Raw genomic sequence first — 20,400 nt, 5'->3', positions numbered from 1 at the left:
CAAAATCTTATTTATATATAAGTTAAATGGTCACACTATATATCCTTTTAAAAGGAAATTGGATAACTTGACAACATGAGCAAACGGATACATAGGGAATAAAAACTAGAGAACAAATCGATACAGATATACATGCTATAAGCTAATAAGCTTATAGCTTGTATATCTTTATCGATTTTACACCAGCTGATAAAGGGGAACGCCACTGATTTCACACGCCAAGATCAGTTTACCTGTCATGGTTAGTTCTACTGGGCCTGTAAAACAGTTGACAGAAAATTATTTTATATTCACTCGAGCTGAGAGACTGTACACTTTTAACAGAAAATCTGTGTTAAAGGGGGTGGGGGTAACTTTGAAAGACAGGTTAACAGGCAAAAATGGTCTGATTTAAAAAAAAAAAAAAAAAAAAAAAAAAAAACAAACAAACAAAAAAAAAAACACTCAAGTATCAGTAAATCTGTCAATTATTTTCTCAGTTTATCAACTATTATATTTTTTATTTTCTTTGTTACGTGGGAATGCATTGTCGGGATTGTGTTGAATTTCATTGTACTCTGTGCAGTGACAATAACGTATTCTGAACTAACCGTCTGGTCTAGATACTGATCACACACTCCTAAACTCCAAGGTGATGTTTTCAACAAACAGTCCACAAACCCAAAGATTCAGGTTACTATTACATAAGACAAAGAAAAGCAGCAAATCCTCACAATTGAGAAGCTGGAACCAGGTAAATGTTGACGTTTTTGCTTTAAAAATGTTTTGGAGGTGTGGTGCTGAATCTCTGCTACAGATACGTAGGTGTCATTTTGATTAAAAGAACAAAAACAGGACCAGTCATCGCTGTCTGCTTCTAATATGATCAATATGTATATTAAATCCGAACCTGCAGGTTTTCCTTTATTCAGGTAGTCCTGTCTGTTTCCCTCCTTTAGGTCTGTGTGGAGGAAGTGCTTCTGGTAAAACCACAGTAGCCAATAAGATCATTGAAGCGCTGGATGTTCCCTGGGTGGTTCTGCTCTCCATGGACTCTTTCTACAAGGTACTAAATCCAGTTAAATCCTGCTTTGATAGCAGCTGTTTACATCAGCTATAAGCAGTCTTTTACTTAATAAATCATTTCTGTAATATTTCAGATTACTTGCTCAGCATTTTGAGACCAGCGTTTGCACAATAATTAATTATCCTTTGATTTTAAACCAATCGGTGTAAATTGAATTTTAACCTGATGTAAAATCAAACACCCTCTCTCTCCTTCATGGACACCAGGCCAGTAGTGCTGATTTCAGCGTAATAAGTAAAACCTCCTGACCGATAACCGATTGAACACAATCGTTCATATCAGTTATACTGCTCTTTCCTCTGGGACCAGAGTTAGATTGTTTTTTTCAGTTTGCATTACTCACAGAATCCTACAGAGCCCATTATGTCTGCATGTCTCGATTGGACCTAGTTGTTGTTGTCAGTTAAACACTAGTGAGTAAGATAAGTGAAGAGAAAAACTCCACTTTGATGCTTTACAGTGTTGGATTATGTCCTTTTCTCTTGTTATGTACTTTTTAAAAGTCCACCAACAAACAATTTTTGCTTTTAAAGATTAACGAATTATGGGAATGGGACAAATATAGAAGAAGAGTGGAGATTAAATGCCTCATAAGGTCTGTGGCTGGATCTGGAGATGTAAAATTTTGGATTTTCTGATACCAAAACTGTCACAAAACAGGAATGTGAGTGCTTGATGTAAATGATCTGCAAACTTTCCTTGAATTTTAAACACCCATTAAAATTTCGGTGACCCAGCCATGGGCATGACACAAGACAATTGGGTGTTCGGATACCCCATTGAATCCATCTTTTACAGATATTTTTGTATGTGTGCACTCAACTGAACTTTTCCAATTTTGTCATTTCTTGGATGACATGAATCTCATTCGTGAGCTTTCTCATTATCTCACACACGTTTTTCAGCATCTAAGCATCAGTGTTGGTCAGTGAGCCTCCATGGGAACCTGTGGTTATATGATTGCTCTCAAACAACAAGTGTCTGCCATCAAATGAAATATAAATTAAATGAAAAGATTAATATTTTAGTCCCTAACCTTTTCTTAACTTAACTTTTTTTGTGTGTCTATGCTTTGGTGTTTGTGTGGTAGGTGTTGAATAAAGAAGAGCAGGAACTCGCAGCCAAAAATGAGTATAACTTTGACCACCCTGATGCCTTTGACTTTGAGCTTCTGGTCACCGTCCTCAGAAAGCTGAAGAAAGGGAAAAGCATCAAAGTCCCCGTGTACGACTTCAAATCTCACTGCAGACGCAAAGAATGGGTAAGACCTTCGCACTAACTGAAAAAACTCCGTGGTAACTTAGGCCTCACTACACACTACTTCATTTTAGATTACAAACGGAGAATTGAAATGAATACGATCTCTGTCCACACCGGCGTTTTAGCTGCGCGTTAAAAAGACTGAAACGCACATCTATTGGCCGTTCAGGCACACTGGTCATGCGCATGCCAGTGTAAACATGAAGCAGATTCTGTAGTTACAGAAGATTTGGCGAAAGAATAAATAAATACAGATGAAGAATCAGACCAGTTATTTATTTATTTATTTTTTTTGCATGCACCAATATCAATTTTATTTATATAGCACACTTAAAACAACCAAGGTTGACCAAGGTGCATCACAAGTTAAAATACAACAGACAATACTTACACAGTAAAAGTACAGCAATAAAACATTATAATATACAGTATACGATATATAGTGATATTAAAATCGTCAGGAATAATAACTGACTTAACTCGAAGGAAATGCCAAAGAAAAGAGATGGGACAGTGATGGGAGTGTTACTGAATGTAACACGGGAGTGTGGCGGCGGAAAACAGACTGGGAGTCGTCACAAAGTAAACGGCGACATGCACAGTACCAGTGTCAGTAGCATCCTGTTTCTGCTTTGCATGACTAATAAGACCCAATCAGAGAGCAGAGCGTGAGTGGCTGCGTCATCGTTTCTAAAGTCCTCTGTTTTGGCCCGTCTTCTCTAAAACACCCTCCGGAGTATTGAAACGAAAACGGGGTCGGCAGCGTTTTCAAACTTCTCCGTCTTAGATCTTCGTTTTCACTGTTGTTTTCCCCACAAACTGCAGCATGAGCAACTCTTAGTTGCTTATTGATTGAGATTTTTATTGTACAGGATTTGGGGGATGCTTTAATTATGCGATAATTGTCTATATCTGTGTGGCCCGCTATTTTTACTTTGTTGTTAAAGAAATTGCACCTTCCAAAAAATCTGTGTGTTGGTGTGGATACGTCAAAATTTAAATGTCTAAATGGAACAACTTATATTTTATGTAAATCTCATTTTAAGGCGTTAAGTATGATGTTTTGTGGCCAATCATGGTCCAATATACAACTAACACGAGTTAAGTTATGCGTGTGATGTGGAAACTTGAAGCCTCCAGTGCAACACTGGGACTGGACTAGAATATTTGGACTTTTGAAATTTAAAAATATTTGCACAGTCACAGATTCAGGACTTTTCCAAAGTAATTGATTTTTTTTTTTTTTTTTTTTGTAAAAAAATCACAGCAGACAAATTTTTTTTAAAGCAGAGAACTTCTTCACATCTTAAAACACGTCTAAATGGGATCTTTAATCGTATAAAAAGTAGTTTTTCGTCATACTTAAATTTCTTGAACCTAACTTTGAAGTGGTACCACCCACTTATAATCTATCTTTACCAAAATAAAAGCAATAAAAAAATAAATTTGCTCCTCTATTTTTTGCAATTTACAGGATAAAATTACCATTGCTGTTACAAATCATTGAACACCCCTAAGGATGTATTAGTCGTTTAGGCAGATACCAATTGAAATGCTTGTTAATTAGCTGATTATTAAGGATTTAGTGCACATGACATTAACTGAACGGAAAGAGCACAAATCCCCTCCCAAAAGCATTGTGAAGAATCAATCTGGCTGTGTAGCCCTCTGACAACTCCTCTATTTCTTTGCAATGTAATTTCATGGCTGAAAGGCGCAATGCCACACGGGAAATTGCATAACATGACTTCTGACTCTGAAATCATTTAAAGGGCCTTTTGTACCGGGCTGAATGTAATTAAGCCTCAGACCCCAAGGATGCAGAGGACTGCAAGAGCCAGCCAGCTTCATGCGGTACATACTGTGTTTTTCTGTCAGTTATATGGATGAAGGAGAGGGCACAGCTGAGTTTTCTTTCTTCTACTACTTCGTTGGTGAGAATGGAGGTCATCTTCTCTCTCATATGCTAAAGACCAACTAAATCATCTCTTCCCCCCCCTCCAATTCAATTCAGATTAGCTTTATTGGCATGAATGTGTAACAACAATATTGCCAAAGCATCATACAAACTACACAAGAACAATCAGCCCCATACATTTAACAAGTAATTAAAGCGTAAAGTAATCAAAGCGTATGTGTTTAAAAAAATAATATAAATAAATAAAACTGTGTGTGTGTGTGTGTGTGTGTGTGTGTGTGTGTTAAAAAAATAAATATATATATTAAAAATAAAATAAATAAATAAAACGGTAAGCGTGTATGTTTAAAAAAATAAAAATATATTAAAAATCTCTCTCACGCACGCGCACAAAATCAATACCAAAGAGTCATGTCCATTGACTTAGCATGGGAGCTGGTAAGAGGAATTTAATAGGATTGTGACATACTCAGCACCATTTTGTCTTTGATTGTGGCGGTAAATAATCTCTCTCACATACGCAATCACTGTATCTGATTTTTAGAAGCTAGACTTTATAAAGCACTTTTAATGAGATAATAGTTTACTTTTCCTTATGAGGCAAAGAAACAAAAATGGGTCTTTGTTTCCAAGCTTTAACATGTTTGTTTTCTATTGCGTCTGTTGTGATTTTCACCTTCTTATTGAGATCATTTTGTTTATCAAGCAAGTGAGCTTAAAGCTAGACTAGAAAACCTACCCTGTAATTTGTTCCCCTCGACAGAAAACTGTGTACGGGGCCAATGTTGTCATCTTCGAGGGCATCCTGGCCTTTGCCAACAAGGAGCTGCTGAAGGTAAGAATAATCTATTCTTGTCTCTTATTGCCAGTAATGCCGGCCTAACCTCAAGTCTGAGATTAAAATACTGTCAACGCTTTATCACACGACACAAGCAGACTTCTCACATCAGGCTGTACGTTTGAATGAATTAGATTTTTCTTGTTTTCTCTGTTCTCTGTTCTCTGAGCCAGACCTGATTAATGACTGCCAGCTCAGAGACGACCGTCAGGCTGATTAACGGTGAACTAAATAATCTGGTTTGGAGTAGGGATGTTAAATCTGCTCATTTATCTGTGTGATCAAATATTTTATATGGGTGACAGATGGGATTGTGGCTGATATTGGCCTTTTTTATTAAAATTCAAATATCAGTCAGTTTTCCTCTCTGACCATGACTATGGAAATGTCTAAATTAGCTGACACTGCTTTTGATTATCTTTGATCAATTTACTTTTTATTTGATATATTTAATGTTTATTTAACAAAATTCCTAGTTAATGAGGAGGGTCCTCTTATTATTCAATAGGTAATTACATTTTATAGATTTATGGTTAATTACATTTCGGAAGAACCACCAAACGATTAAAAAATGTGTCTTTCTAACATTTGTGGACATGGGTTAAAAATGGGGTATTTTAAATAAAAATAACAAACAAATTCAAACAAAAACCTTAATTCAGTTCAAATGATTAAAGCAATCAAACTGCTGTTATTTACACCCATGTTTGTGTGTATTTGAAGAGGAGACCTGGTTTATGAGGAGAAAATTAATTCTGCAGTCTTTATAATGAGGAAGAACATATGAATTAAAGGGGAGTGTTCTTTTTTTATTTTTTATAGCAGTGGTGTGTGTGAGCGAGCGAGCGAGCCAGCTGGACCGTGGTGATAAGGGACACTGCCTCCCCTGAGACCCAGCTGCTAGTTGATTACTCTCTGATTCAGTTAATAGCGGCCATTGTCCAGTGTGATTAATTGTGTTTTGGGTCCATTCTTGTAACTGAAGTTAATTATTGAGGCAAATCTGATAAGCTAATGGAGAGTTGTGGTTTGAGCACCTTTACTATCTTAATAGCAAAATTCAGATTCACAGGATTTTTGCATCAGTGTGATGAAGTAGCTTGATTTCTTTATATTAGGTATTTAAAGGGTCAGGGGATGTAGTGTTGTACTTCCATAAAATTGTGAGACTCACAATAGACAGATTTTTTTTTAAAGGTCACATCTTACAAAGTCACACCCTCAGTTTGTTTAGAAATTTATAGTCTTGAAGCTCAAGCCGACATAAACCCTGACGACACTCAGGGTTATTTTCTCAAACTTTAGAAAGCTCCCTCCAGAGTCACAGAAGACATTATGCATCTGTTTTCACAGCCTGTATGAGAGTTCCCCTTTAATTGACTGGATTAGCCAAAAAGAAGACATTCCCATATGTTCATGGTGCACACATGAATAACATTAGTTTGCTTTACTTGTTTGCTTTAATGGCATACCAAGAAGACATGCTCACAGACTGAAAACCCATTTATTCAAATTGTCTCAACTCTGTGCAGTGTTTGCAATTTTGAGTCTGTTGTTGCTTATGTTTAATTGATTGATTCTTCCTGCTGTTCTTATGGTTTTATTTTAAACCATTTTACTCTTGAAGTGCTTTGTGACCTTGCACTGAAAGTTGACCCACATAAACTTGACTTACTTACTTTAAAAACAAGCCACTGCAAGGTGAAAATAGAAGAAGCCAGGCATCAAAGCGGTAACACTTTATTTTATGTGTCTGTAATTTCCTAATAATCTTTTAACTATATAATTTGATGCTAAGGTAAATAGGAATTTCCTCAAAGTTCAATTTAAACCGAAGTTAAGATGAAGTACAGAGTAGAAAAGAGTGCAAATATCAATATACTATTAAGTGCAGTATAACAAAATTAAACCGATTATCAATAGAGCCACAAAATAAACACGCTTAACGATAAATAGCTGACTATATAGCTGTCTATATTTCCCTATAATTTGTACCAAATGTGTGCTTTTGTATTTGAGCAGGTTAGAAAATGATCTGCAGCCACAGTCTTGCTCTCTAACCTTTGGGGCCACTCCACTCCTCATTCACCTCCTCCTATAGGCCGACCGCTGTGCTTATCCAGCAACACGCCGTCTTTTGGTTGGTCGACTTGCCAGATTTACAGCAGACAAAGTACATTGGCTTGTTTTTCTAATGAGTTATACCTGCTCACCCCCCACTGTCATCCTCATCTAAATCACTCACAAACTTATTTTTCTTTCAGGAGTCATCAATAGGTCTTTTGGTGAGCGAGGCTGTTGCCTCTTTGTTGTTCCACTCCTGTTGTGTTGCTGGCTCATTGATTTTTTTTTTTTTTTTTTTTCAGTTTTTTGCTGAGTTGAGGTTCAGTTTAATGGAGCTTACTGGACAGATAGACTGTGACTTACTCTTTAAAGTAACAATGATAACTGATGTCTCCTTGGTCTGCGCTTTTGATTCTTAAACATGTCCTGACCCCTAACGTCACGTTTTAGCTGTAAAAAATGCCAAATAATGGAAGCAGCTGAAAATGTTTTCTCAGTAGAGCAACACAGGACAATACTAAAAGATGAACCCTGCGGTTTTTCTTTGTTTTGGTCATTTGTTGCTCCCTCCTTATATACATTTATGCAGTTTGTACATACCATATTGTTAATCTACTAGGGTTCAGTGCTGATGCAGTTAGTCAATTAATCTGTTTGATCTGAAAATTAATTGCTAAAAAATTTATCTGATTCAGCTTTTCAAATCTGAAAATGTGCTGGCTTTCTTTGTTTTATATAATCGTATAACTTTGGACAGTTGGTTGGAGAAAATAAATGATAAATAAATAATACTTTTATTGTATTGGCTTAATAATTAATCAAGAAAACAATCTGCAGAATCATTGGTAATAAAATAATAATTAAACGCTTTCTTGAAGCCCTAGAACTAGAATTAAACTGCCATTAAAGTTTGCAGCTTGCAAGACAGGTTGTGGGTGTATGAGGTTGTTTTAGACACTGATGAAAGTCAATGAGCACGGCTTCTTTACAGCAATTTGGATTTTTATATGAAGTTTGCATTAGTGTGATTAAGCACCTTGATATATCAAGTATTTAATATGTCGACATGCTGTGTATACCCATTGGCATTCTGGGAAACAGGATCTCAGTGTAATTGTGTAGGACATGTAGAAATGCAGTAAAGGGGAACAAAAAGAAATCACAGATTAATTCATCTGATTTGTCCCCTTCCCTTGTTGTCTGCCAGCTGCTGGACATGAAGGTGTTTGTGGACACAGATTCTGACATCCGCCTAATACGGAGGCTGAAGAGGGACATTTCACAGCGCGGACGGGACATCAGCGGCATCATCAAGCAATACAACAAGTTTGTAAAGCCAGCATTCGAGCAGTACATTGAGCCCACGGTGCAGTCCGCTGACATCGTGGTGCCCAGAGGTCAGTGACCATTTGGTTTATTAAATAGAAATATGTCACTATAATTTACATGTTTCACTAGTTTTGATAATTTGTTCTTGTCTTATTTACAGGTGGAGAAAATTTTGTAGCACTAGATTTGATAGTTCAGCACGTTCACAGTCAGCTGGAGAAGGTAATGGTTCCTCAACTTATTTCTGTGTGGGAGTTGGAACATTAAAAGGATTTTACTGATTCAGCTAAACTTTTGGTTTAACTTTAGTTATTTCTACCCGTATAAATTTCTTTATAAGGGTAGAATGATAAAAAGTCTTTGTACGTTCTGAGGTTTTTTTAGTAGAAAAGGGCTGCCTCAGCTGCATGTTGTGCTGATAGGAGCATCACTGTTTACTTTCTATAATCTGCAGTTGAAACCATTACATAGCTAGTTGGCTCCGTAATAATCAAAATAATAATTTCTGCTACACATTTGGCTCCTACATTTTTATTTTTTTTTTACTTATAGTAAGAAAGGGCACTCGATGTTCTAAGGATGCATGGGGGTGTGAGATGGGTGCGAACATGGCCCGTGGTTCTTTGTAGGCAAACGTCTTCTCAGGGTCAGTCTGTTGCATGTGTTGCCTGTACACACAAATGTGACGTAGGAATATTTAATATGAACCCACTAATCTGCTCTAACATCCATCAGAATACCTTTTTGTGTTTCAATGACATACTTTTATGTCTTGCTCACATCATACCATTAAAAGTGGGACTCATAAGGCCAATTTATACTTCTCCCTTAAATCTACACCGTAGCCTGACGCGCACCTCCCCAAAAAGTTTACCACACTGTACGGCGACGCAGACCGCAAGAACTGTGATTGGTCTGTCTCAACCGGTTCATCTACTACTCTAAGGCCTTTTCTATTTACTGCACTTGTAATTTTACTAAAAGTAATTGCTGTTTAACATCAATCAGCTCCAACTCCCAACATGATCTGCTCAGTTTCAGTCGCCATTGTTTGTAGTAGCCTACATCAACAGTCTAAACTCAAAACATGAGAAGAAACACAGCGGAATTTAGAAACCCAACCGCCAACTAGAGTTTTGGTGGTGTAGTTGCAGGGTGACACGGACACCAACGCACGCAAGTGTAAATGCTGTAGGCATGGTGGTTTTACCACCATGCAGCCTCAGGTCAGATCTCAGTGGTCTGTACACGTTGTTAAATCTCATGTTGTCACAGAGGCACCCGAGATTAATGACCATCAAGGAGAGGTGTCCTCCATCTTTCCTCACCTCACTGTACTGTCAGACACATTATGACCTGTAACAAACTATGATCTGTTCCATCCTCGTATTTATTCATGGCCACTAGTAGAACACATAGAACATCTTTCACACTCACATTCACAACACTCGCAGTAAGAAACATGGATGAGTAGAAGCGCACTCACAGGCTAACATGATACCGTCCTGTTTTAGCTTTACGGACCTCATTTACCTTTTTCTCTCCTTCACACACATGAATGATTTGTGCATTCATGTGTGCAGTAATGGGGTCTTTCATGATCTGCACATTCCTATCAGAGCTTCTTCTTGGATTACAGAGCTTATTTACCTTAATTACATGATTGACATGCAAGGTTGTTTCTTTACATAGCAATCTGCCTGTGTTTCCGTGACAAAATACAGATTTTAACAGCACCTTTCTTGCTATAAAAAGTGTTCATCATTCATCATTACTGCAATAATTAATGTTGTTGATTATTTTAAAGTATTGCCACATCCCAGTGTTTACTTTCATTCAGTTCAGATCTTTCCTCTCAAATAAGAGAAAAAATAAACAAAAACACAGTAAGTAAGACAATAAAACAATTGATGGCAATAAAAGTGATATTACTAGGGGTGCGACGGATCACAGAACTCATGGTTTGGATCATATCACGATTTTGAGTCATGGATCGGCTCAACTACGATCTGTTATACCATTAGCTTTACCATACAATACAGAATACAATAAAAATCCTTTTGTAATGAAAGCAAGGAAAACATCAACAGTAAGCGTTGGGTTAATGTAAATAATGGTGATGTGAACAAAGAGCCAGGTCATGGTTTATTGGAATGAGGAGCGTTTATGCACCTGGGATAAAGGAAAACTTTAACCTAAAGGGGAGAGTGTCAAATTCCTCAAGGACAGGAAGGCCCAGATTTGCCAAGATAGAAAGCAGAAACCATCTCAACCTGCACGCTGAAGGGATGCTTTTAAATGTTTGCGGAGTACAGCTACGACATTTCAGGTATACCTGATGGCGTTATGACAAAATATTGGCACATCTTAGCTGTACCCAGAGCATCAAGTCAATGTTGAGGATTTTATATAGTTTTTTAAAAAAATTACCTATTTCATTAACTTAGGACTAGCCCCAATAACTCATTTTACGTACATAGTAAACATCAGCATGTTGGCATTATCTTATAAGTATAGCCTCACAGAGCTGCCAGCATGACCGAAGACTCTTGAAATCCTTAACAAAACAGGACATGGTTGTTTCATACAATTCCACTCAAGATTATATGTTAGTATTGCTCAGTCCTATATTAATATTTAAGCCTAAGCAAGGGTGGGATGTCATTAATACTACATTTTAAAAACGTTTATTTTGCTGTTTTATGCTGCAGATTGGTTTATCTCATGTTTTTTTTTCCCCTTGTGTCTCACTGTTTGTGTGTGTGACTCCCCTTGCCTGGCTGAATGCTGTGTAACCATTCCAGCGTGAGATCACTGTGAGGTATGACTGTTGCTTTTTTTTATTATCTTCTCCTTCTTCCTCCTATTCCTTTCCTGCTTTCACTCTATTTTCAACCACACTAAAACCCAAATCAAAGACAAATTTACAAAAGTGTCTTTTTTTTTTTGTTTTGTTGTTTTTTTTTTACTGATGAACAATCCAGTCAAACGGTTTGCCTGGTTATCCTCTGCGAGTACTTTACAGCTGGCAGTTTAACACAGGATGACTGAATGTCTTCAAAGGTCACACATGCCATGTTCACATGACCGCTCAGACCTGCAGCCATGCCAGCAAAGCTCACGCTAATTCAATATTGTTTTGTCCTTAAGTCAAGAGGATATTTTTATACATATATAGTTGTTCTTTGACCTCCTCCTTCAAGAGGTGGTGGACTATAGTTGTAATTTTTAAAAGGCAAATGACAACTATTGAGGTATAGTGTCGTTCTGCACTCCACTGGGAACAAGCACTTGAATAAAACACTCACAGGGCTAACAGGCTGTTGGTGAAATGTACAATATGGGACCAGCTAGTGCTCTGAAACCACTAACAATAAAAGAAAAATGTACCTAGTGTAGTAAAAGACGACTGATGTGAATTTCAGCTCCCAAAGTATCCTGCCTGGAGGTTGAATGAATTGAGTGACCTAAAATGAACCCAACTTACAAGACAAATTGAATTGAGCTGCTCCTCAGCCCTGAACTAGAGTGTATTTGTTCAGTGTTGCACAGCAGTGATGTAGTGGAGCTGTTTCACTGCACTAATACAGTTCTTTCTCTTCTTTTCTCCTTTATATTTTTGTCTCCTTGTCCTTTGTATACATTTTTCTTCTGTATCTTTCTTCACCCCACTCTTTATCACTTAATCTCAACAAATGAATATTTCACCTTCTGCAGAGGAAGCTCCGCTGGGATATGTGAGGTTCCCCTTGTGCATCCCCTTTTAGTGTTGTAGATTTGAAAGCACAGTTTTGTAGTACTAAAGCACTCCAGCCTTTTCAACTTAACAAAATTTGATGACTGCAGGAAAGCATTAAACTAATTTGCTACTCTGAGTGTTAAAGCAGAAGCGTGCTTTATTTTGTTCAGGGTAGGGACAGAGCATGCAACAAATTGTTTCATTGCTCTTTTATTTCTTGCTAATTTTCAGAAGTGCATTTCTTGTTTTGCAATTTGTTTGCTTAAGGTGATGGTACACAATGTGTTGGTCTTTATTCCAAGATGTTTGCCCACCAATAACACAGAAGGCCCAGCTACTTGTGCAGTAATATGATGGCAACAACTTCTGCAGACTACAGCTCATTTTGTGTCATACAAAAAAAGTTAAATTAAGCAATAGATTCTTTAAGGGCAAACGTTACCTGAGGTAAATTATTCAATATAGAAATCTTGCAGGTGAAGTACCAACACCTTGGGTTGCTTGTGTTGGAAGTTCAGCATTTCTTGGCAACAATGGCTTCCCTTTTTTGTTTTTCTAACCTTTTATGGAAGAATTAAACCGTTTTTTAAACTTAATTTTGCTTTTAGTTCACAGCTGCTTGTCTAACCCTAGCATCTGGGGCCTGTTGCACAAAGATACATTACAATATGTTTGATTGGTTTACACACAAAAAGCCAGTCTCAGTCTCAACAAAGCATGACTGAATTTGTAGTTTTATAACAATACTCTTGAACGAGCAGAGAGTAAAGAAACCATTTCCTGAGGGGATGTTAGCTCAAGTACTCCGGCCTAAGATGCTGAAGAGCTTTTATCTTTGTGAAACCAGCCCCTGTGCAGTTAACAACATAATTCAAACATCTGCTTTGTATTACAAGTACCCAGCATGTGTATTAGAAGGAACATCTACTGTATGTAATGGTAGTTATAGTGGGTAATTTAAACGCATGCAGATGTAGCAAATGAGCCTGGTGGCCAGATAACAAACTGATTTTGTACTTTTTTGGAGTAGAAACTGTTTACATTCATAGGTACCTGATTCTTTTCAGTGCAGGTTCCTAAACATCAAAGACACCAAATTCAGTTCACACAGTCTTCCTCCTCATGTGTATTGAAAGTCTTTGCATGTATGTAAAAATAAATGTACACATCAGTACATCAGAACAGTGGCTGACTCCAGGAGGTGGTTTATTTATTGATGTTGGCTTTTATATTTTTTCTAAATCAGTTTTTCTTGAAAGGCAGAAGGTTATCCCTGCCCTTTGAATTGTTACGGAGCCTAAAACATTTTCATTATCGGCAGTTTCAGTTTTGTTAGTGTCTCATGTTTATCTAAATGCTTTTTCAACTGCTGTTCCCCCTCCCTTGTTATAAATAATTCTAAGGGTAACACAGCATTGGATTTTAGGATGCTACATATTGGCAGGCAATAATATCAACTAGCAGCTTCAGTGATCAAAATATTAAATACTTTATTCATTTAGCTGACTCTTTTATCCAAAGCGACTTACAATTTCTATACATGTCAGAGGTTGCATGCCTCTGGAGCAACGAAGGGTTAAGTGTCTTGGTCAGGGACACAATGGTGGATGTCTCACAGTAGGAATCGAACCCAGGTCTCCCACACCAAAGGCAAGCATCTTATCTATGCACCATCACCACCCCTTTTATGTCAGTACTTGCCCTCAAAAACTCTTATTAGTTTAGTTTTACAGTGAAAACCTTTCACAGAAAAGACAACAAATTGACTGAGTATTCAAAACACACCACCAGGATAATATTTGGTTAAGAACATCCTTTGTTGGTGGGAAGCCTTAGTCTTCTGCTACAGTAGATTACATTATCATTCCTGCATGTCTGCCACTCTGTATTTATGTATTTATGTTCTGTTTTCACAGATCGGCTCTGGCTTCGGCTCATCAGGGTCAGCCTTTACCCAAAACCCTCAGTGTGATGGAGAGCACTCCGCAGGTCCGCGGCATGCACACCATCATCAGGTCAGAATACACACTCATACACATCAGACACATTTCTTAAAATAGCTTAAAACAGAATTTTTGCTTATATTCCCTAGTAAGTGTCAAATTCTTACCACTTTCTTACCAGAGACACAATCTTTGTGTGTTTGTGTAGGAACAAGGAGACCAACAGAGATGAGTTTATCTTCTACTCCAAGAGATTAATGAGGCTTCTGATAGAACATGCCCTCTCCTTCCTGCCTCTCAAGGTGAGGGGTGTGTGTGTGTGTGTGTCTGCCCTAAACATCCAGTTGACTGGTCTAATTGTTAAAGGGGAATTCTGTCACAATGGCAAGGTCACAAAATGGTTTTAATTTTAAATTTTTGTATCCACATGGTCCATCTGTCCCCCCTCCAGCCAGTATCTGTGGAGACGCCTCAGGGCGGCGTCTATGACGGCAAGAGGCTGAGTGGTAAAAGAGTAAGTCTGCTTTTAATGCTTCTGTTCACCTGGTTGTTAATAAGGTAACATTAAATTATCTTTGGTCATGTGATGGGAATTCCATGAGTACAATCTCCAAACACAGTCTTGTAATTAATGTTACTGGCTACTCTGGTTTATATATCTTTCATTGTTTTACAACATGTACCTGGCTGTGCCAGGGCATGATTGCCTTTATGATAGATTTAGATTGTATGTCTTCCAGAGGACCTCTTTTTAAAAACATGTTCCACTGGTGAGATAATGCTGACCCTGAGATTAGGATAAAAGCTGCATGCGCTGAGACACTGCAGCTCACTCGGATGATACTCTAATGCGTGTGTGTCCCAGTGAGTTCCTTCTGCAGATCACTTGAATAAAATTCACAGAAAGACAAGTGTTTGCCTGAGCTATTTAGTTGAAAACTTGAATTGCCCCTTCGCTAAGCTACACCAGGAATACACAGCTGGCCAATCACAGCGCAGTATAGGTCTCGCTCTAACTGAGGTCCGACACTTTCATGGATGCGCTTACAGTCTATGATGTGCTCCATTGACTGTAAAGCAAAAAGAGTTGCTTTCTAGCTTTTTTTTTTGGCTGTATTTATCTAAGATCTGGTCAAACGCTGTTCCTGGGGCACTTGTAATAGTTACAGTCGCTACCCAGAGAGGTTGAAAGGAGAAGTACGATTTATTCTCATTCCAAAAAAATAAATAAATCCAGAAATGTCGGCTGTGGATTGTTCCTAATGTTAGTTAGCTAATGCTAGCCAGCTTCCTACTGAATGTAACGTAATAAAGCCCTACTGTTCTGCTTTTTAATGATTGTAATAATGCTTCACAAGAACAGTGTTGATCGTTCATATCGTTGTCTTTTGTCTCAATCGTCGGGGGATGCGGTGGTTCACTTGTACTATGTGATCGGTAGGCTTTAGCTTCTGTCTTAAATCTTTTTCACGTCTGTTTGAGTCAGTTTGACAGCCTGAATACAACCTTCAAATATATAATGCAACTGCAAAACTGTGTGCTTCTTTCTGAGATCGCTTTTTCCAACATATGTGACAATATTTCTACAGTAGTAATAAACAATGGCGGCGCTGATAGTTTGTCGGACTTAGCAACAGTAACTAAGAAGGGTGGGGCTTAGTGAAGGGTCAATTGCCATCAAAGTAACAAAGAATAAGTCCATGTTTAGCTTCTCAGCGCCTCTCTGTGGCATCTTTTTTACCAAATGTTCATCTTAGTGACAAAAACAGACAGAGGGAGAACAAGAAGTCTTTGAGAAAACTAAAGTGTGGATGCAAGTGGAGCAGGTTTTAGGTGTTAAGTGGAAACTTCTCACCTTTACGTTTACTATACAACTGATGCAGGGAAAACTTGGCAGGATTTAGTGTTTAATGTATTTAACGAATGAGCAGAAGTTTTCATTCAGATAAGCGGCACGCCACCAAAACGTTAAATTCCTTGTGTGGTTTTTGTAGATCACAGGGGTTTCCATCCTGAGAGCAGGCGAGACCATGGAGCAGGCTCTGATGGCGGTGTGTAAAGACATCAGACTGGGAAAGATCCTCATCCAGACAAACCATGACACAGGTGAACCAGAGGTATGCGAGTCTCAAACATTGCAGCCTGTGTTCCTGTCACATGTACGGATACGGATTTAGAGGTTATTCACATCAGTTTCTTTACACGTGCAATAAGGAAATGACAAAATGTAGCTATTCAAGATTTGTCACTAATCAATCATTTATATCTCATTCTTATTTAGATTTATTTGATTAAATGATGTCAGCTAGTCACAGATACAGGTATAGTTGTAGTTGTGAATGTCTCGTCTCCTTCCTCTCTAGCTTCACTACCTTCGTCTGCCAAAAGACATCAGTGAAGACTACGTTATCCTCATGGACAGCACCGTATCCACCGGAGCTGCTGCGCTCATGGCCGTCAGAGTGCTGCTTGTAGGTCCACACAACGTTAAACTGATTTATGAAAGTCAGCTTAAAAATTATCATCATTTTATTAGTCAAAAGGTTTTATTCAGTGGTACAGTATGTTGAGAAACTTCATGTTGCCATAGAGAAATTTGATTCAAGATTTGAAAAGCCTTCAATTTATTCATTAAAATGTAATTTAAAAAGAAAATGGTGAATGCATTCGGTCTTCAATGAGCATTCTTTCTCTCTCTTTTCTCCAATTTTCCTCTGAAGGACCATGATGTAGCAGAGGATAAGATCTTCCTGCTGTCCCTGCTAATGGCAGAGATGGGCGTCCACTCAGTGGCCTATGCTTTCCCTAAAGTCCGCATCATCACCACCGCTGTGGACAAAGAGGTCAACGACCAGTTCCACATCATACCAGGCATCGGTGAGGAGCTTTCTTTGTCCACCCACCTGAATTTGTAGTATGCAAGAAGCAGTTTCACAAAGTTTATCTTGCCTCCATTCATCGTACGGAAGGATTAAGTAGCACTTTTTTCAACAAACGATTATAAAATGTAGAGTTTTAAATGTAAGTCACATATAACTTTATTAGAGCTGCAGCTGCTGATAATGTTAGTAATCGAGTATTCTCCAGATTATTCCATCCATCCATCGACTTATCAGATAAGAAATACTCTTGCTTGTTGACCCCAGTTCAGGGATCTGCTGTGTAACGCGTGTTACTGTATCCATGGACTCTGTGCGTAGACCGGATGCTTCCTGCTCAGATGCTGAAGCATTGCCGTTGTGGTGGTGTTGTAGGCTAGTTCTCTTTTACAGTAGAAATACTGTGCAGAGCTGCTGTTTTGAAATGATCTTAACTTCAGACACTTTGTCTTTTTCTCTGGCCTGTCTCTCCTCTTTGTCCCTCACTATTTTCTCTCTCTTCCTTCATTTTGCCTTTTAAGAAGGGAACGGGGTAATTAGAGAACCTAACTGACCTTGCAGTGCTTAACAACTTTATGCTAAACTTTATGAATTATCTTTAACCTTTTTATTGGCAGGCAGTGGAAGATAATTAGAGATTGTGATTTATGGATCAATCAGTTGGAGGTAATGAATAGTAAACCGCCACAATCACATTGGGCAGAAAATTGCTGCAGCACTGCTCTCTGTCGGTTTGAACATGCTGCACTTCTGGCAAAAATCTGGTGATGCCATAACATATGCTTTTCCTTTTGACAAATGAAAGTACCGGCTTTGATGTAAGTGTTTTAAAATGTAGCCACAGCGTCCACTATAGACTCAACAAGCTGGTACAACTGTCAATTCATAATACTTCTGGATTGCAGTAATATCAATAAAACTCACAACAGCAGTAGCAACAAACCATAAAGTTAGCAGCAGAAGCTCTCAACATGGTGGGATAGATGGTAAAGGTGGTCCAGGTCTGTGCCGTAGTGAGGAAAAACTCATTAAACACAGTGATGGTGCAATCAAAAAGCCAGCCGCATCTGGTTTCAAATCTTAGTAAGTAATTGGGGTTATAAACACTAGTCCACCAGTCCATGGCTATAAATCTGAGATGCTGGATTCAGCCTAAAAGATGAGGCTAACGCCGGGTGGACTGCTGTGCAGAGGTTGTGCAACTGTTGCGTCCCTCGCTTGCATCCCACTTTGTTTCCTAAAGGAGTGAACGCATTACAAGACTAAAACCCTTCTTTTTGTTTCCAAAGGTAATTTTGGAGATCGATACTTTGGCACCGATGCTCCGTCAGACTGGTGTGAAAGCGATGAAGGGATGGACTTCTAAAGAGAGAACTTATCAGGGGAAAGATTGTTACAAAAGCACTTACAGCCATGAAAGGACCTCACTCATCCCGTGCTGCTCTGATCTGCTCCACCGACATCCTCCTGACCAGGGAGTTGATGCTGAAGAAACTACTTCCTGTTTAAATCAGTGGAACAGAGGTCACTGTTAGGTCAGCGCAATTACTGAGTGCTGCGAGCTAAGTGCAGATTTCCATTTTGCCAGGACAGAATTCAGTCTGTTCACAATTAAAGTTTACAGCAAAGTTCAAAGGGCTTGTTGGCGTTAACATCTTTCACCCAGTTGTAATTATTCCCACTGCAATCTCAAAAGGCTGCCAGCCTAAGCTACCTGTTGAAGACAAATGCTTGATTAAGATGTAAATAACGTTTTGTTGCTGAAGCTGCATGCTGTGAAGCCTCAGAGCTGATTGATTTTGTGTACTGTCAGTTCCTTTCAGGATTTTGCACTGTAAGTTTCTTTGTCATCATAAACTAGATATTGTAGCTAAATCACTGTTGGGAAAAGAAAACCCAGATGGGAAGATTTGGCTAGAGCTATGCTCTGTTTAAATCCTCAGCAGTTATATAAAAAAGAATAATAAAAAAAAAAGATTTACTTCATAGTATTCAGTCGATACCTTCCTAATCAGTAACCGTTGAATCATTTGTTTTGCACAATGACATGAACACCTCGTCTTTTAAGACAAATCATCATAAGTATTTTTTGTGTATGGAAGGAAATTTCCATTATAAATCATGTCCAGCAGTGTACTGTGATTTTATTTTTTTTTTTTTTTTAAGCTTGAAGCTTTTTGTAGAAATTATTAATGCATTACAGCTTTGCTCTGCTGACGAAGCTCCAGCTGTCTCTACTGTAAGATTATATTATCTCAACAACACTTGAACAACAAGACTGAGAAACGGTCAAATATTGCTTTTTATATTTGTTTTATTTGTTGAATTGTTATCTCATTGCTGAATTTGTCTCTGACTGTACGGCAGTAGGCTACTACAGCAGTAAGAGCCCTTTCTTTCCTCCGTGCTTAGTAAAGTAATTAAGTTAAGCACATTTTTAAGTTAAAACATCGTCCTCGTTACATTACTAAACTATTTTCTCTTAGCTTTAGCTGCTAATGAAGATAGTGCATAGCTAGCAAATGCTTTGTATTTTATTTTTGCTTGTTTGTGTAGAAACTGCTGCTGTATATTCACATCTGAGCTTTGTGACTGGCCAAAAGAGAGAAACTGAAAAAAATGTTTGTGATTTATAACAAAACTTAAAGCACTTGTCATGGGCTTTAAGTTTCAGAAGCACTCGATGTGTGAACGGCTCATACTTTTAGTTTTTCTGGGATGTAACAGAAACCTACCTACCATATGGGGACGCTTACTTGTTGTGGTGACCTTGTTTGTGGCCTTTTAAAAATGTTTTTATTTATTTGTATTGTTCGCTGGGGTTCTTCATTTTTACATTTGTTTTACATCACATCCAAAGTTACTTAACCAGTATGTTATTGTTTTAATGTTGTTGCATTGAAGTTCTGCTGACTCATAGTGTAACGCCAGGTTTATTTTAACAGTATGCCATTGGTTTAACTAACATTTATGAACATCTGTGTTCCTGTCAGGTGCTTGCTAGTGTGCATGTTCTCTTTACTGATACGCCTAAATGGTCCCGATCTATTATCAAAGTTATTTGTTACACCTGTGTTCTAGTCAAATGTCCACGAGAAAACACATTAATTCTGTTTACATCCAGCTGTCTAGGTAACTTTATGCACATATTGACAGCACATTACTACAACAATAACTCTGAAAAAGTCACTCTTCTCTGTACTGTATAACACAACAGTTGGAAGCTGGTTACCTCACATTTATATGAAACTGTTTGTGATGCTAAGTCGGCGTGCTTTTGTGAGAAAGATCTGTTTTTGTAAATCCCATTTAATATGTACAGAATTAAAAACAAAACAAAAAACTTGTTTGTTGGATGAAAGCA

The 20,400-nt window shown here is 38.1% G+C and overlaps 1 protein-coding gene across 1 annotated transcript in view; it reads left to right on the top strand.

Moving 5' to 3' along the window:
• si:ch211-243j20.2 (uridine-cytidine kinase-like 1) overlaps positions 1–20,400 on the top strand; it is a 27,248-nt gene extending 6,848 nt beyond the window's left edge. The window contains exons 3-15 of the mRNA XM_046060247.1: positions 939–1,045; positions 2,157–2,327; positions 5,008–5,079; positions 8,354–8,543; positions 8,636–8,697; positions 11,280–11,296; positions 14,131–14,229; positions 14,366–14,459; positions 14,609–14,671; positions 16,152–16,274; positions 16,521–16,628; positions 16,878–17,034; positions 18,326–20,400. Of these exons, the coding sequence (XP_045916203.1) occupies positions 939–1,045; positions 2,157–2,327; positions 5,008–5,079; positions 8,354–8,543; positions 8,636–8,697; positions 11,280–11,296; positions 14,131–14,229; positions 14,366–14,459; positions 14,609–14,671; positions 16,152–16,274; positions 16,521–16,628; positions 16,878–17,034; positions 18,326–18,402 (1,340 nt within the window). The 3' untranslated portion in view covers positions 18,403–20,400. The remainder of the gene's footprint in view (positions 1–938; positions 1,046–2,156; positions 2,328–5,007; positions 5,080–8,353; positions 8,544–8,635; positions 8,698–11,279; positions 11,297–14,130; positions 14,230–14,365; positions 14,460–14,608; positions 14,672–16,151; positions 16,275–16,520; positions 16,629–16,877; positions 17,035–18,325) is intronic.

The sequence above is a fragment of the Micropterus dolomieu genome, linkage group LG10 (genome assembly GCF_021292245.1).
Source record: "Micropterus dolomieu isolate WLL.071019.BEF.003 ecotype Adirondacks linkage group LG10, ASM2129224v1, whole genome shotgun sequence".
In the NCBI taxonomy this organism is placed as follows: domain Eukaryota; kingdom Metazoa; phylum Chordata; class Actinopteri; order Centrarchiformes; family Centrarchidae; genus Micropterus; species Micropterus dolomieu.
Note: the sequence above shows the minus strand (reverse complement) of the source record. Positions and strands in the feature narration are given on the sequence as shown.